We start from the raw sequence: 26894 nt of genomic DNA on the forward strand, positions 1-26894 counted from the left end.
AGAATTCCAAAATCTCACTGTACATGCAATTTTGAACCAGTTTTGCAAGTTATCCAGCTGAGGGATATATAAATTGCTCTTAATAATCTATATTGTACCACAGAAGTTTGGTTTATACCAAAAATGTCCCTTTTCTAATTTGCAGAAAAAAGATGGGGGGGGGGGGGGGGGGGGGGGGGGGGGGGGGGGGGGGTGGGGGACAGTATTCTCAATTATGTCTTAGGTTTGGACTAATATATTTTTATTAAATGAACATTCTCTGACAAAAATATGACTATTGGTAAGCACATTGTTTTGGTAGTATAAATTAACAAATAGAACCACGATATTGAGAATAGAAAAATCAAACTGGCCATTGGTAATATCCCTATATGCAGTTTTTTTTGCATAACACATATATGTTACTACCAGTCCAATTTGAGCTTAAAATCAGTAAATAGTGTTTGGACTAAAGCTTTATATGTTTTTTATTGCTTAGAATAGATCATAGAATGAAATTAAGAAATGCTGAAGTCAATATAGCAAGTTTGGTTCTGTTATAGGTGTAACACCACTAATTCGGGCCCGGCCGCAAAGCACATACCAGAAAGTAGTACATATTTAACACAAAAATAGTTCCTACGCATGGGTGTAACTTTCAAAATATGTAGAATATTTAGGCAATTTTGATATCAAATGAAAGCTGAATGACTGGTGATCATTGTAAAACACTTTTTGACTTACAATTTTTAATAATAAAAAAAATTGCATGAAATTTAAAAAAGAGGGTACATTTTGCCTGTTTGTCAGATCTGAAGTACCTATTTTGGTACATCCGAGGTTTTGGGAACCAGTTCTTTCTTATATGCCATTAAAGGTATGCTGATTTTTTCAGTACATTAAGACACCATAAAGTGTTGCTTGACATGCAATGATTGTCACTTTATTTGAACTTAAAACAAAAGAGCTGTGCCTGCTTGAAATTGAGGAATTTAACATAGCAAGCAATGGGGCCATGAATTAGTGGTGTACTTCCTATTACAGAGAATCATCAGATATTCAATTTTTAGAAGTTTTACCTATTCCAATGAAAATTGGTCATATTTGATGTCAGTAATCATGTTTAATCAACTTTTGTGGATGAACAATTCTGTATATGCCAAATTTCAGCTCTTAAATTGACACAATAAGGTATTTTAGCCTTTTATGGTCATACAACATGCATGCAGTTAAGACTTGTCACCCCAAGTTCTTATTTTTGCATTATTTGGGATTTAAATCAATAAAACATGTATATTATGACTTGTTTATTTTAAAAAAATAGCTCTTGGTCAAATAATCCAATGATTTCTCAAGTTTTATTGGTTTTCTTATGGTAGCCTTTAATTTACAATCTAGGCAATTAGTATATACTCATATAAGAATTCCAAAATTTCACTGTACATGCAATTTTGAACCAGTTTTTGCAAGTTATCCAGCTGAGGGATATATAAATTGCTCTTAATAATCTATATTGTACCACAGAAGTTTGGTTTATACCAAAAATGTCCCTTTTCTAATTTGAAGAAAAAAGGGAGGGACAATATTCTCAATTATGTCTTAGGTTTGGACTAATATATTTTTATTAAATGAACATCCTCTGACAAAAATATGACTATTGGTAAGCACATTGTTTTCGTAGTATAAATTAACAAATAGAACCACAATATTGAGAATAAAAAAATCATACTGGCCATTGGTAATATCCCTATATGGAGTTTTTTTTGCATAACACATATGTTACTACCAGTCCAATTTGAGCTTAAAATCAGTAAAATAGTGTTTGGACTAAAGCTTTATATGTTTTTTATTGCTTAGAATAGATCATAGAATGAAATTAAGAAATGCTGAAGTCAATATGGCAAGTTTGGTTCTGTTATAGGTGTAACACCACTAATTCGGGCCCGGCCGCAAAGCACATACCAGAAAGTAGTACATATTTAACACAAAAATAGTTCCTACGCATGGGTGTAACTTTCAAAATATGTAGAATATTTAGGCAATTTTGATATCAAATGAAAGCTGAATGACTGGTGATCATTGTAAAACACTTTTTGACTTACAATTTTTAATAATAAAAAAAATTGCATGAAATTTAAAAAAGAGGGTACATTTTGCCTGTTTGTCAGATCTGAAGTACCTATTTTGGTACATCCGAGGTTTTGGGAACCAGTTCTTTCTTATATGCCATTAAAGGTATGCTGATTTTTTCAGTACATTAAGACACCATGAAGTGTTGCTTTGACATGCAATGATTGTCACTTTATTTGAACTTAAAACAAAAGAGCTGTGTCTGCTTGAAATTGAGAATTTAACATAGCAAGCAATGGGGCCATGAATTAGTGGTGTAGTTCCTATTACAGAGAATCATCAGAAATTCAGTTTTAAGAAGTTTTACCTATTCCAATGAAAATTGGTCATATTTGATGTCAGTAATCATGTTTAATCAACTTTTGTGGATGAACAATTCTGTTTATGCCAAATTTCAGCCCTTAAATTGACACAATAAGGTATTTTAGCCTTTTATGGTCATACAACATGCATGCAGTTAAGACTTGTCACCCCAAGTTCTTATTTTTGCATTATTTGGATTTAAATCAATAAAACATGTATATTATGACTTGTTTATTGTAAAAAAATAGCTCTTGGTCGAATAATCCAATGATTTCTCAAGTTTTATTGGTTTTCTTATGGTAGCCTTTAATTTACAATCTAGGCAATTAGTATATATACTCCTATAAGAATTCCAAAATCTCACTGTACATGCAATTTTGAACCAGTTTTGCATGTTATCCAGCTGAGGGATATATAAATTGCTCTTAATAATCTATATTGTACCACAGAAGTTTGGTTTGTACCAAAAATGTCCCTTTTCTAATTTGAAGAAAAAAGGGGGGACAATATTCTCAATTATGTCTTAGGTTTGGACTAATATATTTTTATTAAATGAACATCCTCTGACAAAAATATGACTACAATGGTAAGCACATTGTTTTCCTAGTTTAAATTAACAAATAGAACCACGATATTGAGAATAAAAAAATCATACTGGCCATTGGTAATATCCCTATATGGAGTTTTTTTTGCATAACACATATGTTACTACCAGTCCAATTTGAGCTTAAAATCAGTAAAATAGTGTTTGGACTTAAGCTTTATATGTTTTTTATTGCTTAGAATAGATCATAGAATGAAATTAAGAAATGCTGAAGTCAATATGGCAAGTTTGGTTCTGTTATAGGTGTAACACCACTAATTCGGGGCCCGGCCGGAAAGCACATACCATTACCAGAAAGTAGTACATATTTAACACAAAATAGTTCCTACGCATGGGTGTAACTTTCAAAATATGTAGAATATTTAGGCAATTTTGATATCAAATGAAAGCTGAATGACTGGTGATCATTGTTGAACACTTTTTGACTTATAATTTTTAATAATAAAAAAATTGCATGAAATTTAAAAAAGAGGGTACATTTTGCCTGTTTGTCAGATCTGAAGTACCTATTTTGGTACATCCGAAGTTTTGGGAACCAGTTCTTTCTTATATGCCATTAAAGGTATGCTGATTTTTTCAGTACAAGACACCATGAAGTGTTGCTTTGACATGCAATGATTGTCATTTTATTTGAACTTAAAACAAAAGAGCTGTGCCTGAGTGCTTGAAATTGAGGAATTTAACATAGAAAGCAATGGGGCCATGAATTAGTGGTGTACTTCCATCATGACATCTATAGTTGTGCACCTTGCCATTTTAATTATTTATCTGGTCAAAATTGTGGTCAACATCCTGAGGATTTAATAGCAATGTGGGAAAGTAGTTTTGTCATGGTCTTTACTGTTGTGAATTAAAGTAGTAGAGATAACAAGAAAAATAGTGTTTGAGGAGATAACTCTTACGAAGAAAGGCGTTCAGTTAAACTGGGTCAGTTTCAATAATGTATAATCTGCTTGATATCATATATGAAATAACTTGGAAACATCTTTTGAAACAAGAAAACCTTGCAAGAAATTAAAGAATAAGACGGGGGAAAAAAAATTTAAAAAAATTGTTCAGAGAATAATTGAAGGTCTAATTCCACCAAAATTCACTTAAGATAAAAAAAAAATTGATAAAGTATGACTGCATGGTACCAGAAGATACCTTATCTCAAATGATTTTAAAAATACAATGTTTAAAGGGTTTTAGCTACAAGAAATATAATAAAGCAAGATATAGTTATTTTTGGCCAAGTTCAATCATAGTCAAACAGTGAAATAATAATACGCTTTTAGTGGCAAGTTTGCTTCAATTTTGACAAAATAAGCTCAGAAACATTGCTGATGAACTATATTCACTTGCAAGTTTAGATACTCTTCATTACAGATTCTTGGGTTGTTTGGAGGAAGGTTCAAACCCATTTTTCTGTGATTCAGTGTTGAACTAGTAAAATGGATACGTCTACAATAAACACAGAATGAAAATTTTTGTCTGTTCCTTGAATAAATGTAGGTGAAAAACTGTTGAAATGGGTGCAATTTGGGTACCCTCACTTTAACCCATTACTTTATTTAAAATAAAGTACTGATAGTTAATTTCAAATAAAATAATACTTATTTCGTTTATCATACTTATATCTTTTTAGCAGTCCGAGTTTGTGATAGTTTGAGTCTGTTATAGACCAAGTTTGTGAAGCCGACTTTGTAATAGGCCAAGTTTGTTTTGGGCCGAGATATCTGGTAGTCCGAGTTGAGAACAATTATCCTCGGCACAACATGGCGTCATCCTCGAAACCTAAACGCAAACGCAGGCCTACCTAACTTCCGGATAGACGCCATATTGGAAAAAACCGGTCATAGTCAAAGAGGTAAGTGGTCAATTTGAAAGTCTGAATTTAGAAAATCGAGCAACCCAATTTTATATTTGATTAGTGTTTATGGTACTCTGAGTTAAAAATTTTGATGTTATCATATTTTGATAATTGAAATTTCTTAGGTTCTTGAGAAAAACTGCAATGTTTCTAAAAATGATGCGAAAACACATGTCTGGTAAAACCAAGTCTTGGTTTTATGAATTTTTGACAATTGTTCCTTTTTGGATAAGATATTTCTTTAAACTTAAGGTCCGATAAAACTTTAACAGGTTTTCGAATGTTTATATGACAACATCATTGCAGATCGGGTGCAAATTATGCATTTTGACGCACATGTTATGCCTCTTCATTGTTATTCAAATGAGCGACCATAATATAACCAGTTGTTTGTGTACTTCAACACATGATGTATCATTGAAAACGTGTAGGAATTGTATGGTATGAATATTTCAATATATCTGTTTAATTACTACATTAGGAAAAATGACATGATTTTACATGTAAATAATAAACTACATACATCTTGTATCAAGGGTCTGTACATGTATGTTTGTCTTTAAATTTTATTTAAATAGTAGACTCAACAGTGATATTGTTTAAATACATGTAAATTTTATTAACTTATTAATATATTGAAAACAATATAGTAGAAAAAAGAAACACCTAGAAGACATCAAAAGGACATGTAAAACCTAAGTCAAACAAAATCTACAACACAATAAGACAAAAAAGACAAATGAATGATGTAAAGACAAACAAATTTTTGAATCACTACATAGAGTCATTAAGTTATAATTATCTGTGGAACCGTAGCTCTATAATATAATAGCCATATCCATATTATATCCATAATATGATAGCCATATTTATATCTATATCTTTGATAGAACCATTTAGATAAACTGTATGAGTTTGATCTAAGAATAGTAAGCATATATCTTGTTCACCATCATGTAAAATATGTGGAATTAACATTTCTAATTGAAAGTAAAAAAGTCTCACTATGGTATAACTATAAACTAGTTAATATATAGTGTTGGTTTTTTTTTTTCTGTATTTGCATATAATGATTTACCATTGCAAAACAATATCCATCATTCATGAAATTATATCACTCTAGATATGTGTCCTTTAGCTAGCCTACAATATTTTATTTTTGCTTTGAATGATCCAGTACTAGTTATGTTCATATTGAATTTCATATTATGTCTTCATATAATTTCAGTCAATGGAAATACATGGAATCCAACATCCTAGCTGCTTTTGCAATTTTTCATACAGACTGTGAAAACAGTTACTATAGAGTATAGTGTTCTTTAAAACATTGTACATGTTGTAGTGTTGTAGCAAATTACTTTTCATCAACTATATGTACAAAAATGAATGAAGAAGGTAAGATATTAAAGTTATACTCAAATAGTTATTTTTACTTGTGAGAAAAGTTGCATGTAATATTTCATGGAAAATATTCTTTCTTCTTCCTGTTATTGACTTACAAATGTAACTCTGTCTCAAATGAATTGGAAGTTAAAAGATTTAAGAATACAAACAAGTGCACATGTACATAAACAAACATTAAAATATTATTGTCTATAATTAACATTGCCAAGTTCTCAAAATATTTTTTATAGCCTACAGCTATTGACCATTTTTACAACACAGACTACAAATTGTGTGGTCTCAGTGAAATTCAGTCATGTATTTGCAGATTTTTCATACTTTCGTACATGTAGGTGTAATTAAGATTGACCCCCCCCCCCCCTTTTGTGGGAAAAAATTTCTTAGGTCAGTCAGCGGGCCCCCCTTACAAAAAGTTCTGGATCTGCCACTGAGCAGCTACATGTATACCAATATAAAATACCAGACAGTTTAAAATAAGAGAATAAAACAACCACAACCTGTTTAATAGTTTGCAATCAGGACTACAACATCATTGACCTTCTTGATTTTTGGGGTCCAGACTGACAGGGCTGCTACTTTTTAAGAACACACAATCATTGATTATTTCAATTCAAATTTTTAGGTTGAAATGCTTTTGTTTTTCACTAAATGTATAACATTATAATTTCAGGTTAGGATGGAAAACTGGTGAAGATGAAGGTTACAATTGTGATCTACATATTGATTAGTTTGAAGCAGATTTTGTTCTAAAGAGGGAAATAAATAAACAGTGTGTTTTATAAAGATGTTCAATTATTTACACAACAACAAAAATAATCATTGTATGAGAGATAAATGGATATAAGTGTAAATAAAGACACTTTATTTTCTTTTTCTATTCACACTTTTTAGTAAGTAGCTATAAATAGCTACATTACCACGCTCCAATTAGACTAATATTTTTTAAACCCTCTTTCCAAATTATTTGCAATCTTTTATAATTTTGTTCAATTTGGTGGTCCTGAGATATTGGTTAATGTATCCAGTGCTGGAAGTTTTTATACGACCACAACAAATTTTTACGGTCATATATTGGTATGATGTTGGCGTCGTTGTCGTCCGAAGATACATTGGTTTTAGCACAATAACTTTAGTTTGAGGGAATGGATCTCTATGAAATTTTACCATAAGGTTCAATACCACAAAAGGAAGGTTGGGATTGATTTTGGGGGTTATGATACCAGCAGTTAAGGAATTAGGGGCCAAAAATATGCATTTTTGTAACTTCCAGACAATAACTTGTGTGTTAGTGTATGGATCTCTCTGACATTGTACCACAAGGTTCCATACCACAAAGGGAATGTTTGGATTGATTTTGGGTGTAATTGACTCAAAATTTTAGAAATTAGGGGCCAAAAAAGGGGCAAAAAACAAGCATTTTCCTAGTTTCCAGACAATAACTTGTGTTCAAGTGTATAAATCTCTCTGAAATTGTACTGCAAGGTACCATTCCACATAGGGAAGGCTGGAATTGAGTTGGGGGTGATGGATCATAAGGGGGTTCAAAAAATTTGGGGAGGGGATTTTTTTTTCTATTTTAAGACTTATATGATGTATTAAAATTAGTAATTATGGTTGCAACCTCCATTGGAAATTTCAATTGAGATTATGACCATATGTTGAGGGAAATATTTTTTTTTGGAAAAGGGGGGAGGGGTAAAAAAGAAATTGTGGGGGCAATATTTTTTTTCATTTCAGATTTCAGAAATTAAAAAGAAAATTTCTTCAAATATTATTTCTTTTTGCCAAAAAAAGGGGGGGGGGGGTAAAAAAAATTTTGGGGGGTTCAATTTCGCAGCATAGTGTATTGCACAAAAGCAAAAAATTGAATATAAATTCAAATCATATAACCAATTCTGAGTTCTTTGACTACAGTTATTCGGTGTCAGAAACCTATTAGGTGTCAAATATTTATTTACAATCCAAATTCAGAGCTGTATCAAGCGCGAATATTGAGTCCATTTTTCCCCAACAGTTCAGGGTTGGACCTCTGAGGTCGTATCCAGCTGCTCTCAGCGTAGCATTTTATTGTTGTTGTTATACCCCGCTTTAAAAAAGTGTGGGTATACTGTTTTACCTCTGTCTGTCCTTCCGTCAGTCCATCTGTCAGTCCGTCCGTCCCATGGATATTTTCGTCACATTTTTCTCAGGAACTACTTGACAAGGATTTCTGAAATTTAGTTTCAGGGTTTATATAAGTAAGTTACACCGTGTGATGCGTTTTCAGATTCATCACTCAACAACTTCCTGTTTACCGAAATATATCGGTGGGGGTATCATCAGCGAGCAGTAGCTCACAGTTTTACTTGTTTGATTTACTTTAAGATACATGGTCCTAGGAAAGGCAAAGGATACCGTTTGTATGCAGATAAAACTGGTTTATCCCTGTCGCATTGTACATTTTGGTGTTTTTATAAGTAGTGTAGTTTGTTGGTGTAAAATCAGGATCCTCACACATTTATAAATGCAAGTATCAAACAAAAGTTAATATGACAAAAAGCAACCAACAACAACCACAGAGTTTCCCACTACTTACTTAGAACAAGGTCATACAGTATGAGAATGTGGTGGGCTTACACATACTGTAAGTGCTAAATTCTCCTGTAACCTGTGACGGTGTAACAGCTTAACATTTAATTAAGAACAATTAGTTGACACACAGAAATGTCACCCTTATAATAAATAAAAATATGTGGTATGATCGCCAATCATGAAAAAGACAACTCTCACCAGAGACCAAATGAAAATTCGAGTGTCTGCATCTTTGGATGAAATACAAAAACAAAACGTTAAACACGACTATGAGTTTTTAAGATATCCTCTTCTTGAATGCATGGACGTGGGAGTGAATTTTTGGTATCCAAGTAAATTGGAAACTCAGCTAATTCCTGTATCCGTATTGTTTAAAAAATATTCACGATATTGAAAGGTGTTTCGTCGGCAGCGAACGATAACATTTTTTGGAGTAACACCAGCGTCTATAGATACTTACTTCCATGGAGAGCTCTGTTCTTGATGTTAGCAAATAAGGGTACATATATTTTAAAACTCCCAAAAGGCATACAATCTAAATCTATAGGTATTAAAGAAAAATATTTTATAAACGGTGCCTACCTGTTTCTTATGTCAAGCTTCAAATCGTCATTAATTAAAAAGGTTATTTTTTTTCATCAAAGATCTGCAATACAGATTTTATAAATATACAAATTATTCAACAAGAGACACACATATATATATACATGTATATATGTCTCTGATAATGATGATTCAACCCTTTTCCAGATTTGTTTCATTGACGAAATATTGGATACTTCCTAATGAAAAAGTGGCATCCTTGCCAAATATTTATATTTTCCTCAAAGTTTGTGCATAACAATTAGCCATTCCAGCTAGTGGCGGACCCAGAAGTTTTTATTAGGGGGTCCGTTACAGTCATGGATCAGTGATTCCCTACTGATGATATAACCAACCAAATTTGTCCCTCTAAAGGGGGCCTAGATCCGCCTATGCTGATTCAGTGAACAATGCTGAAGATAAAGTAGCCAACTTGCATGAACACTATGTATGAGAGGTTCTTCTCTAAAAAACATTGGACAGCTAGTTTTAAGGGCAGGATGATAATATGATTGAAATACGAAATTTCGATTAAATCCAACCACTGTATTTTATACTCGCAATATTTATATACATTGTGGAATCGTCTAGTTGTTAAATTGTCAATTTAGTGAATTAAAAAGAACAGAGAATAAATACGGAAAGATGTGAATAATGTGGTAAAAAAAAAAGAAGTTTTGACTTGATAATATTGCAGCTAGTGCCTGCTATTATCTGAGGCTATAATTTAATGAGACTCTCAGAGCTTTCAATGAGTATATTATAATACCACTACACGGAGTCCCTTTTTTAATATCCAACATATTTGGACGACTTGCACCAAATCACATTCTTTAGTCATTGTTTTTAATGGAGGCGGAGGATCATTTTCAAGTTTCAAGGGCTTTCCAATGCAGTATTATTGATATCTATAATTAAAAACAGGACATTGACATTTTTGTAATTTAAAAATCATCAAAAATTGTAAGATTTTCATCAAATTAATGCTTACACGAGGATGCAGTGTTACCTGGTACCCGAAATCAAAATTATGTAAAAGCACCGACACTTTTTTTTCCTCAGGTGAAAATTAGTTTAAATAAAAAAAAAAAACATTTTATGTAAATTTCTGGCTGAATATTGATTCATCCGCGTTGAAGAAAATTTTACGATTGTAAAGACATTTAGAATCAAACATTTCACACCCCCCCCCCCCCCCCCCCTCCTTAAATTTGTTTTTAGATATCGTCAGGGGAAAAAAAAGACATTAATTCAAGAAATATTAAGAACAGACAAACAATCTGCCTTTTTTTGAGAAAGTAATTTCGAAGTCTGAAATATTTTCAATTAGACTCCCCCCCATCATTTTCATATTTTTATAATACACGCAGAAAACACTTTTATGGAGTGCATTCGTGTGCTTTAACACACACGAGCACGGAATCCATGAAAAATCGCCCCACTGGCAAGTCGCCCCACACCTAATCGCCCCACTTGTTCACCAACTCGCCCCACTTTCTGAAAAATCGCCCCACTTTTGTTTACCAACTCGCCCCACTTATGAAAAAGGGTAAAATCCGATTGTATATCTATATTCCTGTCCCACTCATAAATAAAATCAATACCTATGAAAACCTTAGATAAACATGCTTTTCCCGTTTGAATGGTTTTACACTAGTCATTTTTGGTCCCTTTATAGCTTACTATTCGGTGTGAGCCAAGGCTCCGTGTTGAAGACCGTACTTTGACCTATAATGGTTTTTCTTTTACAAATTGTGACTTGGATGGAGAGTTGTCTCATTGGCACTCATACCACATCTTCTTATATCTATTTTGTAGTTCTTTTCTTTTTGTTAAAATAAAGCAGAAAGAAGTGAGTATCAGTATTTCTGTGACGTGAATGCCAACTATCCCCACTTGTGAAAAATAGAGAAATCCTGATGAATTGAGTCTTGCCAACTCGCCCCACTTATGAAAAATAGAAAAGTCCTGATGAATTGAGTCATGCCACCTCATAGTCAATAAAAATAATTTAATAAATTTTCGTTTTTAAGTGGGGAGAGTTGGCAGACCTGAAAATTATATATTCATCTAGATTTTACCTTTTTTCATTAGTTGGGGCGAGTTGGCAGGAGAAAAATTAACGGGATTTAAAACTTTTCAAAAGTGGGGCGAGTTGGTAAACCAGTTTGGGGCGATTTTTTTAAAGGTGGGGCGAGTTGGTGAAAAAGTGGGTCGATTTGGTGTGGGGCGATTTTCCAGTGGGGCGATTTGTCCTGCTTCCCGAGCACGTGACAATGATTTGTTATCCTATTTTGAAACTGTAAAAGAAGACCCCAAATAACCGGTCAAGGGTTCATACACTTATCGAAATAAAAACACCAAAAAACTTTAAGCCAATCGAATTAGCAGGATAATTTATCGGTATGTTCGGACTTTATGTTTATTTATTATGTAAAATCTAGATATTTCCGAAATAAATCCGCCATTATCTGAGTATCATCTGAAGCGAGTTAGGCTCCCCTCTCTATGATTTCCCCTGGCAAACGGCACCGCTCAAATTCAGAAGATGATCCACTGTGGACAAATAGATCAGATGGCGATTATTATTCCGCATCAAGCGATAAACAGAAGAAATTAACTGCACTGAGTAGTTACATTCCGCGTGAAACAAGTGATTGGACGATGAGCGAACTAGAAAATCTTCAGATTAATTGGAACTGGATCGACCCTTCATCCACGAAGAGCATTGATGAATTTTTCGACATGTTTTCAAATATAAATGCAGATTTGCCACCCCTCGATGCAGATTTAATCAAGATGATGGATTATTTGAATGCTAACTTGACATTTGACACAAGTGTCAAAGAACTTGAACAGGAAAATCATGTTAAAGTTAGAGAATATCTTGTTGAAAACTTTCTTCCCAAAGTTGATGCTGATTCAGATGAAGAGTTGATGAAAACTGTGGGTAGTAGTTCCAGGTAAAATTAAAATTAGCATCTTTTCATTCACTACTGCAATCTCAGTCAGGTACTTCTTGTAGCTTTCATGTCAATCGGGCCCTTAGTCGATCCGCCCCAATATAAAAAAATATTTATAGGGAATAAAAATGAAAATACGATGCAGTCTGGTAACTCCGCCCATCTAAGGCTTTGATCGTGTATATTTCTTCTTTATTATATAAAAATTGCATCAAATTTGATTTGAATCTATTCACTGAAAACTCAATGTTATGTACATTTTTTATTATCTTATTTCCGCAATCATATATCTGAAAAGATTTGAAAATCAATCAGACAAATGGGTCACCTCTGTTTTCACAGAAGTGCGGTTGTCCGGTAAGTCCATCCATGCGTAGTAAACATGTATGGATGACAGGTTTATCATCATGATCATATATTAACGAACTAGAACTTAACATGCTTAAGGAAATGATGTTTTATCATGTTTATAAATGGACCACTAAGAAAGGAACTTTAGATGAACAAAATAAAAAAATTCAAGCCAATATGATAAAGAAATTGTTGAAATAGAAAAATAAACCAAAAATATAAAAAAACAGAAAATAAAGAAAAGTAAAAAATATGATTATCATGATTATAGATAAAGATAAGAATGTCAATAGCATGGTTAAAAGTACATTTGTATTTTCTTTAAAAAAATGCCCTCATTCAACATGTTTGGTATTCTCAACTGCAGTTACTTAGACACCATCATCCTTGTCAATGGGTTTAAAGTCTGTGCAGTATCATGAGTATATAGTGGTTTTAATATATAACCCAAAATTTTAATTTCAGAGTCAATATATTTTATTTTCAGTCTTTAAAATCGAAAAAAAACCACCAAAAAAACAGAAAGCTTGTGTCAAACATTTCCATACATCATTGTACATATTTATTAAAGATAATGGATCTTTAAGATTTTTTTTATTATTTTGCCTTATATTAAATGGCATTGTCTCCCTTTTTAGCTCACCGGAGCCCAAAGGGCCCCATGTGAGCTTATGCCATCACTTGGCGTCCGTCGTCGTCTGTTGTCATAAACTATTTCAAAAATCTTCTTCTCTGAAACTCCGAAGTTTTGATCCATCGTCAAACATGGCCACCATGGCTACAAATAGAACATAGGGGTCAAATGCAGTTTTTAGCTTATATCTTAAAAACTAAAGCTTTTAGAGCAAATCTGACATGGGGTTAAATTGTTCAATTGGTCAAGATCTATCGGCCCTGAAATTATCAGACGAATCGAGCAACCCATTGTTGGGTTTCTGCCACCAAATTGGTAGTTTTAACAAAATTTTGCAGTTTTTTGTTATTATCTTGAATATTATTATAGATAGATATAAGAAGAAGTCTTAAAAGCTGTACATGTATTTCATGCTTATCTTCGAAAAGCAGCAGGAAGAGATGATATTCCTGCTGAGGTCCTGACAAACGTTATTAGAACTTCTAATAAAAGATCCAACTATAAAGACCTTGAATCAGGGCCGTAACTACAATGAGGCAGACGAGGCAATTGCTGGCAAAAAAAAAATAATAAGGGAAAAAAAGAAAATGGAGAAAGTTAGGCATGCATGCAGAGGGTAGAACACATCCTTGCATTTTAACATCAAGAATTAAGTAATGCATACTTCGAATAGTAATTTATGTTGACGTGCAGCTTCTGTACTTTTATTTCAACGTAAGGTATCAATATCTCTGTATCTGATTACCATCGCCAGTAAACCGGCATTTGGTTCTGTAATTATTTATTTCACGTGAAAATGAATTATTGATAATGGATATTTCCAACGTTATCAGTTCGCAAAGTAAATCAAAATTAAAATAGTTCGAATTCTTCACCTTGCTAGGTTAATATTATTAAAGAAGCATTCACAGATCACACATGAATACCTAAACACCCCACAATTTGTATGTAGTTCTCTTTCAAATTAAAATGAAGATTTGAGGCATTTTCAAATGTTTTGCTACAAACCTGGCTGCTATTCGAAAACAAAACATTTATTTTGGATGGATGGAGGATTTGTTTGGTTTAACGGCAAGTACATGAAGTAGGCTTTCTTTTAGCTATATATAGAGAGCAAGTTATGTGATTATTCCATTCAAATGTTAAACGGACAGGACAAGACCTTGGCAGAATGACAATTTGATTGCTTGATACTTTGAATTTCCATGGAGTATTGTGGGAATACTTTGGGCTTGCGAAATAAAGACGGTCGCACAATTAACCATGGTAAAGGTGACTAGAGAGTATTTAATTTGTATCATTATTGATTCGGGTGTAATAAAATTGAGAATGGAAATGTGGAATGTGTCAAAGAGACAACAACCCGACCGAAGAGCAGAAAACAGCCGAAGGCCACCAATGGGTCTTCAGTACAGCGAGAAAATCCCGAATCCGGAGGCGTGCTTCAGCTGGCCCCTAAACAATAATGTGTACTAGTTCAGTGATAATGGACGTCATACTATAAAACTCTGAAATATATAAATGAACTAAAAATTAAACATGTTTTTTGATATCTCAACCCACCCCTATACCTCTAGCCAATGTAAGAAAAACAAACACACAGCAATACGCACATGCATTTATCATGTTTATAGAATTAGCAAAAAAAATTAATTATTCAATTCAAAGAAAGTAGTCAGATGATGGGATCATAGTGGCACAAGAAAGGTTAAACTAGCATTCACAGACAGTGACTAGGTTCCACTCTTTGCGCTTTATTAAAGTGTTATTGAAAATGTGTGTTATTTTTAATGAAGCGTTGACCACACACACTTGTCCCGCATTTTCTACTATCAGACACATAACCTACTGTAAATTTTATATAATTGATGGTACAAAATTCGAGGCAAATATCTGTCAACCGGCTCTGATAGACTATTACAGTTCTTAATATGGTAAATATGAAACAAAAACGATAAATATGATACAAACAACGGAGGTAACAAGATATATTTCGAACCATAATGTTACAATTTTCGGCCAGGGGGCCTCAATCGGCGGCTCCCAAACCCCTGCCTCGTCTGTTCCCAAGGCCTAGTTACGGCCCTGTGAATTGTTTATTTAGAGCTAATTTCCTAATGCATGTAGAGCAAGACTTTCAGGTTAGCTTACTTACTTGCTTTGTTTGTATATTGTACAATTTTATTGGGATAACGTCCAATTAAATGTAAATATAATATATACAGGTTTAACTATGCCTATATATATTGTTTGAAGATGTCAAAGCTTGAGTTAAAAGTTTATACAAACAAAGCAAGCAAGCCACCAAAGTTTTACTCTACAAGAATTAGGAAATTAGCTCTTAGTAAATTTTAATAGCTATGATTTTAATTGAATTAAGTGATTACGACCAGCCTTACTTTGGTTCACGATCATCAGACAATTGTTGAATAAACAAACCAATTACAAATGTATAGACTAATGATCATTATGGTAATTACATTATTATGTGTTCCAGTGGATTGTAAATATCTATTTATCTCTTCTATGTGTCGGAATTGAATATAAACTTTTCCCAATTGTATTCTGAGTTATCATGGAAAAAAACTTCATATTCATATACTGATATCGATGCTGCTTAACAAATTGTACAAATCATACTGATTACTCATTTTTGTATCGATTTAAAATAATTCATCTGAATGTTTCTCTAAACATGCTAAAGGTAATATTAGGCATCCTTCACTTACCTGCTGTCATTATTCATCGATACTTTTTACAAATTCCATTTATACTGATTCAGATATGTCACCAAATCCGCCGAAGTTAATTATTCATTATTATTTTATTATAGGGCCGGATCAACTAGGGGTGGATAATAATAACTTGTACAAGTAGTACCCCTGACTGAATGTGTCAAGTTTGCAGCATTCTAGACACTTCAGCACCGAGACAAATCGTCACCAGCATGGTGACATACATTATGTTCTCAACAACTTTGCTTTATATTTTAAAAATCACATTTTTCTAATACTGGATGTTGACTTGACAATGTTAAACATGGACCAGAGACGGATATGTTAAATCTGTGTACGTTTTCAAAGCACGATTGCTTTTAAGAAGTTCTTCACAGTTATTTCTTCAGGAAAATACTCTAAATGAATGTAAGATAAAGGTATCAGTGATATTTTTAGCATTTTCGAAAATTTGTATGCATAATTAAACCTCACAGCTGTAAAACTGTCAGACAACTTCTTATGGGAGTTATTGCCCTTACACATGGAAATGACAAATGTTACCATTTTTTTTCAATTTTTATATGACCGCAAAAAAATTTTTGTGGTCGTATATTGGTATGACGTTGGCGTCAACGTCGTTGTCGTCGTCGTCGTCCGAAGACACATTGGTTTTCGCACTCTAACTTTAGTTTAAGTGAATGGATCTCTATGAAATTTTACCATAAGGTTCAATACCACAACAGAAAGGTTGGGATTGATTTTGGGGATAATGGTACCAACAGTTAAGGAATTAGGGGTCAAAAAGGGGACAAAAATAAGCATTTTTGTAACTTCCAGACATAACTTGTGTGTTAGTGTATGGATCTCTCTGATATTGTACCACAAGGTTCCATATCACAAAGGGAATGCTGGGATTGATTATGGGGGTAATTGCCTCAAAATTTTAGGAATTAGGGGCCAAAAAAGGGGCAAAAAACAAGCATTTTTCTAGTTTCATGACAATAACTTGTGTGTAAGTGTATGGATCTTTCTGAAATTGTACTACAAGGTTCCATATCACAAAGGGAAAGCTGAAAATGAGTTTGGGGGTAATTGCCCACAACGTTTAGGAATAAGGGGCCAAAAATAAGCATTTTTCTAGTTTCAAGACAATAACTTGTGTTCAAGTGTATGGATCTCTCTGAAATTGTACTGCAATGTACCATACCACAAAGGGAAGGCTGGGATTGATTTTGGGGGTAATTGCCTCAAAATTTTAGGAATACGGGGCCAAAAAGGGGCAAAAAACAAGCATTTTTCTAGTTTTAGGACAATAACTTGTGCGTAAGTGTATGGATCTTTATGAAATTGTACTACAAGGTTCCATACCACAAAGGGAAAGCTTGGTTTGAGTTTGGGGGTAATTGCCCTGAACGTTTAGGAATTTTGGGCCAAAAAGGGGCCTAAAAACAAGCATTTTTCTAGTTTCCAGACAATAACTTGTGTTCAAGTGTATATATGGATCTCTCTGAAATTGTACTGCAATGTACCATACCACAAAGGGAAGGCTGGGATTGAGTTTGGGGGTGATGAATCATAAGGGGGTTCAAAAAATTTGGGGGGAGGGATTTTTTTTTCCTTTTTTTCCATTTTTTTTCTTTAAAATTTTCCATTTTAAATTGGTTATTTCTGATTTATATATAAAAGCAAATAATAATGATATGGTTTGAATAGGTAAATTAAAAATATTTTTAAGTTCTTAGACCACATTCATTCTGTGTCAGAAACCTATGCTGTGTCAAATATTTAATCACAATCCAAATTCAGTGCTGTATCAAGCTTGAATGTTGTGTCCATACTTGCCCCAACTGTTCAGGGTTCGACCTCTGTGGTCGTATCAAGCTGCACCCAGCGGAGCATTTTATTTACATTTATAAGTTTTCATTATTTACCGGCCCTCATTAAAATTCAAATATCTGTAATTGGGAGATATCTGTATTGTATTTTAAGCTTGGCCTTCGTGAAACGTAGATTTGACTGTCACAAATTGAGTTTACCTAGCAACGAAATACAATACAGATATCTCCATTCTAATGCAACATATTAAAATAAATTCCATTTGATAAATATTTTGGCTTACGTCCCAAAGTTGGTTTCCGTCCTCTAACTTTAGTTTGCCTCAACCAAATGTTATAAAACTTCTACAAAAGGCTTATTACCACAAAACACAGATCAAGTTTAAATTTCAGTGGCGTCACTTAAACCGTTCTAGAGTTATGCCCCTTTACAAATGGAAAAATTGCTGAATTTTTCGTTCCCATTCTCTAGTTTAGGAGGGGCCTCAGTGGCCGAGTGGTCTAAGTAGTTACTATTGTAATCACTAGCCAGTCAACACTGAGGTTGTGAGTTCGAACCCCGCTCGTGCGGGTGCACTCGACTCCAATCTAAATTGACTAGGATTGTCAGTTTTCCTATCACAGGTCGGTGGTTTTCTCCTGGCACTCCGGCTCCCTCCACCAATAAAAATTGGCCGCCACGAAATAGCCCAAAAGCGGTGCTTAAAAGTGGCGTTAAAACACCAAAAATCAAATCAAATCTAGTTTAGGTTGCCTCAACCAAATGTTATGAAACTTATTCACAATGCTTATTACCACAAAACACAGATCAAGTTTGAGTTTTGGTAGTGTCACTTTTACTGTTCTAGAGTTATGATGCCCCTTTACAAATGGAAAAAATACTAGTTTTCATTTCCATTCTCTAACTAAAGTTAGCCTCAACCAAATGTTATGAAACTTATACACAATGCTTAATACCACAAAATACAGATCAAGTTTGAATTTTGGTGGGGTCACTTTTACTGTTCTAGAGTTATGCCCCTTTACAAATGGAATAATTGCTGAATTTTTTGTTTCCGTTCTCTACCTTCAGTTTGCCTCAACGAAATGTTATAAAACTTATACACAATACATATAACCACAAAACTCAGATCAAGTACAAATTTGAGTAGCGTCACTTTTACTGTTCTTCAGTTATGTCCCTTTCAAGGTTACCGCTGGCGTTCACCATTTTCGCATTTTGCAAAAAAATAAAAATTGTGGCGATTAAAATTCATCATTTGCGAAAGAATTTGGCGAAAGAAATATATATAATGATTTGATTTCATCCATCTTATTTATTTTTCGTTTTGGCGACGCACGTGTTTCAAGCATATTTTTACGTCTCAACTTTTTCATTTACGATGGTCCGGAAAAGAAAACTGTCGTTATGAAGAAATATATTCAACAGGTTGGGAACAACCCCTCAAATAAGTAACCCTTCAATGTAATGACTATCCCTTAAATCAGGGATCAATTTCAAGTGATAAAAAAAAAATATTTTTGTTGTAAAAACCACTTCTTAGTACAAAAGGGCACATATTCATATCATTTGAAGAAACTTTTCCCAAAGAACTATACAACTATCTGGTATTATATGGTCAAAACATGTCCAAGAATTTTGTAATATTCCTGGACTTATACATGTATCTTCTTTATTTTTAAAAATAAGTGGACCCCTCTTTAAGAAAAGTTGTTCCAAATATAATGAATTTTTCCCCTTTTAAGTTAAAAAAAAGCTAAATTTTTCTTTTTACCTTTCTACAACAGCAAAATGATCCCTTGTCTGAGGGACAGTCCCTTATTTAAGGGATATCCCACATTTGGAGGGTTGTTCCAAACCTGTTCAAAAGTAAGAAAAGTCTCTGCCTTTAGTCTTTATCCTTCAACTGGAAGGGAAATATATATCCGATAAACTTTTGAAGATGAATCTTGTGTCCCAGAAGTCAAAATTATGATTTCTATATTGCTATTTTTACAGTATCTTTTAAAAAGTAAATGGGGGGGGGGGGGGGGTTAGAAAGAAGGAAAATTTTATACGAAAAATATATTTATGTTAGTTGGCGAAAAAAATAATTGACTCGGGGAAACCCTGCCCTTTATAACTTTATATGATATGCTAGCGGGGGCATCATCTGTGTCCCATGGACATATTCCCCATTTATTTGATTTTGCATATATGTACAGGTACGACTCAAATAGACACCAAGTCTGACTTAATAATAGATTATAGAACAAGTTTCCAAATCGACAGCAGATTCTATGCACCTCTAATCAGTGTCCAGTTCTTATATAAATAATTAGGATTTTTTTTTCAGAGTTTTGATATATCATATTGAAGCTGGAAGACATGACTTTCAAAATGACCTAAAAGAAATACTTTATGATTTGTTGTTGACTTCTAGAACAGTGGAAGAAATGAGGTTCACAACAATGCTGGAGAAGTTTTGCAGAATGTGTAACCTAAAGGGAAGGTAAATTCTTTAAAAAATATGGTGAAAATAAATTTTGACCATTACTATCATGACTATTGACAAGACTGTCACTTTAACCACTTTGTGCTTAACCTTAACATACTGCAGAATGAGGACTGACTTTTCAGGGTTTTTTTTCACATTGCTGGACTATTGTGTTACAATACATGTACATACATGTAAAACCAGTAAGATATTGTTTTTTTTAAATTGAGAATAGCAGTAAGATTCCTTACCAACATCTTGCTACAACAAGAAATGAAACAACATGAGCAAGCTTAATAAGTGGAATGAAAATGTTATTTCTTTATAATTTTGAAATTCAGACAGACATGATATATGTAACACTTCCAAAAGTGTCAATTTCCTTAACAATGCCCAAACGTGTCCTCAAAATCCTAAATGATCCAAACGTGTTCAATTATTATTATTTGCAAAGCGTGTCCACTTTAAAACACCAGAACATCTCAAAACTTTTAGCAATAATATGTCCTCAGTAAAGGCAATAACTTTTATGGCAATTTAATTTTTGAAAACATGATTAAAGACGTCTGGTTTTGGTTGCAGGATTCTAAAACAGATCAAACGACATCTGGAGGAAATAAAGGTATTCTGTTTGGTAAAGACGAATGCCCAAGACATGGAACATTATCCTGTCTATCCACAGTGAAAGATGATATCAATGACTTCTGCTTTCAAATAGACACCAGATAAGAATAAGAATGGCACAATAAAAATGCGTTTTGCTTGCAGTGGTTTTATTGATTCAGCCATGCTGGATTTATGAGATCACTCTGGTGTTGGAGATGGTGCAGAATACTAAGTTGAAGACATATCATGAAACTTATAATGTGTTTTTATGATTTGTAGAATCTTTCTACACCATTTTAATCATCAACTGCCAACTTTTGACATTTTATTTGCCCTTGAATTTAGAAAAGATTGGACGAACAACCCTTTTATTTTAGATATACACTTGCATATAGTTCCTTTGTAAATCAAAATTTATAATGATTTACTATTTATGAATTATTTTGAAAAAGTATTTGTACATCAATTGAATCAGTTGATAAGAATTTTGTTTTATATAAGTATCTTATGCTTGTGTAAGTTTACAGTAATTTACCTATAATTACGTTTGATCTACACTATATGAAATCATTCTGTTTATTATGTGTCAAAGGTGAATATTTAAGGATTTATAAGACGTCTGTTTTTTCAAAGAAAAGAGGAAAAATAAAATCTGCATGAAGTCATTTATTGAAATTACAATTACCGGTATAATTTGCGTTAAACAGTTAGCAAAATGACTTAACTCTAACTAGAGCATTTTCTGCAAGAAATGTATTTGTTTATTCCCAATTATATTATTATTTAACCGTACAATTTTTTTGAACATGTATATTTAAATACAGGAAATGTATTTTTTCCAATGAGAATGACACCAATTTTTGTCTCGAAAAATGATATACCTCTATTTGAAAATTCCCCTAAAGCATCAATCAACAATTAAATTTAGGATCAAGGTTTGCATAACAAGGAGAAACTTTTTTTAGATGAATCTATTTAGTAATTTCTTTTGTTTCAAAAACTTTTTTGGTTAAGTTTGATTATCTAATTTACTTTTATTTTTAACTTAAACTACTGTATAATATAAAGCATGAACAAATTGAGGTATCTGCAATTTTGTTCAGTTAAGATGTTTATGATTTATTTCAGATTTGTAAATTGAAGTTGCCATTCATTTTGATTTTTTTTTTATGCAGGTAACATTTTCCTATTTCCAATGTAACACTGTACAGTTTGAAGAAATAATGACCGGGAACCAGTGTGTGAACAGTCCTGTTGTGTACTATAGCAGACCATATAATTACTTAAAGGCTGCAGATAGAAAAGAATTAATAACACCATTACTTACACTTGGATTTGTTCAGTTTTCTCCATGTTGCATCAGCAGAAAAGAACAGCAGATAGAGAATGTAGACTAAGCAGTATCTACCATATTTTAAGTTTGTTTTGATTGCTTTTATATTTTTGTATAAGTAGCTCAGTTTCTATAAACAGGGCCAGTTTCAATTGATATTTTCAAATACCATATTTGCAAGATATGATTCGTATTAATTTGTTGCTTTTAACCTGCTTCTATGTTCATCAATGCACATATATAGAGTGATTGATAACATTTAGGGTTGACTTGGGTATAGAAATATTGCAATCCATTGACTTTTCCCATCTAGCAGTAAAACCATTCTTAGAGTAAGGTGTCCTTTTGTGAGTAAACTAAAATCATACTTTCAGCTATTATTTATTAAAACCTTTGTTGAAATAAAGCTTATAGCTTAGGGCAATAAATATATTTGTTGTTTAAGGCTTAGGGTTTCCTGACTAACCCTAATTTTTTTTATGTTGATTTTGATATTTTGATGAATTTTTGTATTATTTTTGACAGGAAAAAGAGCAACATCAGACATGTATGAATTTTATCTTGCTCCCTAAACAGTATTTGTTTATATATGTAAATATTTATTTATTTATCCACCATGTTTTACCAATTTGAGTTATTTAAATCTGATATGAAATTAGCTTTCATATGAAATTGTAATTGTAAATGGTCTTCACAAAAGAAATTAATGTAAGCTGAAATTCACTTGATTTTAGCATTAATTAATTTTTTAATTGTTTCACATCAACTTATATAAATTTTTTAAGTTCATCAGTTGTACATACAGCCTTTTTGACAAAGTATTTGCACCTATCCTTCCTTTTAATCAGGTTTCGAATAAATTGTAAGTAATTGTCTAATTTCTTGAAAATAAAAGCAGGGCAAAAATGTCTAGAATAACAAGATTTATCTTCTTTCCATCCCTCCTCCATCCACCCCCCCCCCCCCCCCCCCCAAATTTTCAGTTGCCCATAATTGACAATTTTTACCAATTTCTTGTGTCTTTTGCCTTAATCTTGAAAACTGTTTAAAAAATTTGCTTAATTAGGGTTTTGACTAAGATTTGACAGTTCTATTGAGCTTAAATCAAGTTTTTCTCTTACTTTGCTTTTTATAAAACAGTTGTATATCTGCTAATGTTTACCAGTAAGTCATTTAGGCTTTAACTAAATTTTGATATAATCTGAATTGCAATTTGTGCCTCCTATTTTATTTTATATGTGAAATAAGGAAGAATCTTGTCTGTAGGAGTACGTTGTGCATATCAATACACCATAAATCTTAATGCAACACTTAATTATTTTGCATATTAAATTGGTTAGAGATAAAATTGGTGTTGTTTTAAAAGTTTCAAAATATTCTGTTTTTATTTGGTGAACAAATTGCAACTACTTGTGTTTTGTTTTGAACACATTTTTTGTTAGATTAGATTGCATCACTAAAGAGACATTAGTTAATGCATATCTGGTGCAGTAAAAATGGAACCCTTAATGTTATGTTATTGCATTTTGACCATATTAAATAATTTTTGTTGATTTTAAAAGCATTTTACCTTAACCTTATTAGTAGATTTTTATTATTCTAGAAGGTTCATATACACATTTATTTATTAAATACATATTTGTTATCCAGATTATGCACATGTTTTGATAGTAAACATGTACAAATGAATTTGTTAATCATTACAATACATAATTTTAAGAAAGGCTACGGGTAAATTATTGTCAATAGCAGATAATTTGTATATAATGTTTTTTCTGTTGATTTAGAATACACACTGCTTGGCCTATAATTGTTTTGTGAGTATTTTGTAAATTATAAAGTTATTCATTATATTTGGAAGATATTTTGTTATGATTTAAAAAGTATGAACAAATTAGATTATTGATGTGCATGTTTCAGGATGAGTTTTATCTGTATCTATGATGAGTTTTTACTAAGACATAATATGATAAAATCCATTTAAGGGCACTAATATTGCATAAAAATATTAAATTTATCAGTTCATGTTATGTACATATTATTTATTTTTGTATGTGCTTGTCCAAAGTCATTAGCCTGTACTTCAGTGGTTATTGTTTGTTACTGTATATCAATTTTTGTTTTTTCTGTTGTTTTACACATGAGTTAGGCTGTTCGTTGTCTTGTTTGAATTTTTGTTATGTTTTATCATGTCAGTTACTTTTTTGTCTCACCTGCAACAAAAGTCACAGCATGCAAGACATAGGGATAACAATGCAACTGCGTCGTAAACTATTTGTATAAAGCTTTTTATATCTGAAGGTAGAAGACCTGGATACATCATACCTTGTATGAAGATTCCATATGTTAAGAAGTTTCTGTCTGTCATATGTTCATTGTCCTTGACAATTGGTTGAATAAAAATAAAACTTTTTTTTTACCACAAAACTCAGATCAAGTACAAATTTGGGTAGCGTCACTTTTACCCTTCTTGAGTTGTGTCCCTTTATAACGTTATATGCAAGCGGGGGCATCATCTGTGTCCCATGGACACATTCCTCATTTATTTGTTATTGAATTTCTCACTCATTATATGAGTACTAGGATAACTATATTTGTTGTATGGGTTCCTTGCAAGGTCTACATGTTTGTCAGACAGGGTTCACCTGACCTTGATTTCATTTCATGGATCAGTGATCAAGGTTAAAGTTACATGATTAGGTCAAGTATATGTGGTGCATGGAATGATTTTAAGGGTACATGTCAGTCTGGCAGCTTTCACCTGACCTTGACCTTATTTTCTTGGTTCATTGGTCAATGTCAAGTGTTTTGGTCTGTTTTGAAGTAATTTAAGCAATATGTCAACTATATTTGGTGTATGGAATGATTGTAAGGTGCACAGGTCATTTTAGCTGGTATCATCGGACCTTGACCTCATTTTTTATGGTTCATTTGGTCAATAAAATTGAGAATGGAAATGGGGAATGTGTCAAAGAGACAACAACCCGAGCAAACAGCAGAAAACAGATGACGGCCACCAATGGGTCTTCAACTCCGCGAGAAAATCCCGCACCCGGAGGCGGGTTTCAGCTGGCCCCTAAGCAAAATGTGTACTAGTTCAATGAAAATGGACGTCACACTAAACTCCAAAACATATAAATGAACTTAAATTAAAAAACATACAAGACTAACAAAGGCCAGATGCTCCTGACTTGGGACAGGCGCAAAAATGCGGCGGGGTTAAACATGTTTTGTGAGATGTCAACCCTCCCCCTGGACCTCTATCCAATGTAGAATAAACAAACACACAGTAATGTTAAGTTTTTGTATTTTGATCTGTTCAAATTACCATATTAAGCAACATGTCAACAATATTTGGTGTATGGAATAATTGCACGGTGAACATGTCTGTCTGACAGGATTTATCTAACCTTGACCTCATTGTCATAGATCTTGAAAAATGTGAAGTTTATGTGATACTATTGTAGTAAAACCTTTATCTTTTTAGACTTTCAACATAAAATCAATGGTCAGTAAAGAAGGCAAGACACTTCAGCGTGTGTACTGTTATAGGTCCGGGAACACAGTTATCGTCCCTTGATTTTGGTGTCTACAAATATAGTCCCTAGTGTGGACAGTGTGTTACTTTCCATTATTTTTATGCACTTTCCAAATTTATTTCTTCATGTTTTATGCCTGAAATATTAAGTAGGGGGATGAAACTACACTGTAAAAAAAGTTTGGGTCATAATTTTAAAGTAAAGTAGTGATTTTGGTCCGGCTAAAAAAGGTTAAAAATTAGTATTTCGGAAGCTGTCAAAAGAATTCAAGACCCCCTTAACATAAAATTATCCATATTTTGAGTTAGAGCTGAAGAAGTTTTCTATAATATTGATATAATTTGTCCCAAAAGTAGTACACCACACTGTAAAAATATTATTGAGAAAGTGCAGGTTGGATTTTTTTAATTTCCATTTATTGTCTAAGAAGTGCACTAAGAAATAACTGTGTTCTTGGGCCTGTAGTTTGCTATGCAGTAAGGGTTTTGCTCATTGTTCAAAGCTTTATGATGACAAACTGCTTACACCTATGTCATTTTGTATCTGGTCCCTGTTGGATCATTTGCAATAATACCACATCTTCTTATTTCTGTATGTTTAAATATCTGAAGGACGTTATTTAATGGTTTAAAATACTTTGTATTATTCTAATTCATTTGGCCAAAAGTGGTCTTATTATACCCTCTCCATTTATGTGATATATTGTTCATCTACTTGTATTCAAATTAAATTACAAATTTCAGTGATTTCTGTCTTTAAACAATACATTGTATATAAATGTGTATTTATGTTGTATAAAATTGATTCATTATACAAAATTTAATTATGTATATATTTAATAAAATTAAGTGTGCATTTTTTTCTTCAAATATCAGTTTATATGCCAGATAGCAATATAATTCTAAATAGGTGAATATTTTGAATGGGATAGTGTCTGTCTGTTAAATTTATATGTAATTAACATGTAGTAAAAAATGGTAAAACACATTATTGTTCTTTAGGTATCGGTGTTTG

General features: G+C 32.7%; 1 protein-coding gene and 1 long non-coding RNA gene across 2 annotated transcripts; both read left to right on the forward strand.

Moving 5' to 3' along the window:
• The first annotated feature begins 4804 nt into the window (after positions 1-4804).
• LOC127714846 (uncharacterized) lies at positions 4805-7143 on the forward strand. Its single transcript, XR_007987960.1, has 3 exons — positions 4805-4865; positions 6097-6263; positions 6943-7143. It is a non-coding gene; the product is annotated as an uncharacterized LOC127714846 (long non-coding RNA).
• A 4809-nt stretch (positions 7144-11952) lies between these two features.
• On the forward strand, positions 11953-24020 carry LOC127714844 (uncharacterized). Its single transcript, XM_052220879.1, has 4 exons — positions 11953-12388; positions 20262-20417; positions 20985-21024; positions 22184-24020. Exons 1-4 carry the CDS (start codon positions 12090-12092, stop codon positions 22403-22405), a joined length of 717 nt encoding a protein of 238 aa, XP_052076839.1. The 5' UTR covers positions 11953-12089; the 3' UTR covers positions 22406-24020.
• The last annotated feature ends 2874 nt before the right edge of the window (positions 24021-26894 follow it).

Source organism: Mytilus californianus, unplaced genomic scaffold, assembly GCF_021869535.1.
Source record: "Mytilus californianus isolate M0D057914Y unplaced genomic scaffold, xbMytCali1.0.p SCAF_9, whole genome shotgun sequence".
NCBI classification, from domain to species: domain Eukaryota; kingdom Metazoa; phylum Mollusca; class Bivalvia; order Mytilida; family Mytilidae; genus Mytilus; species Mytilus californianus.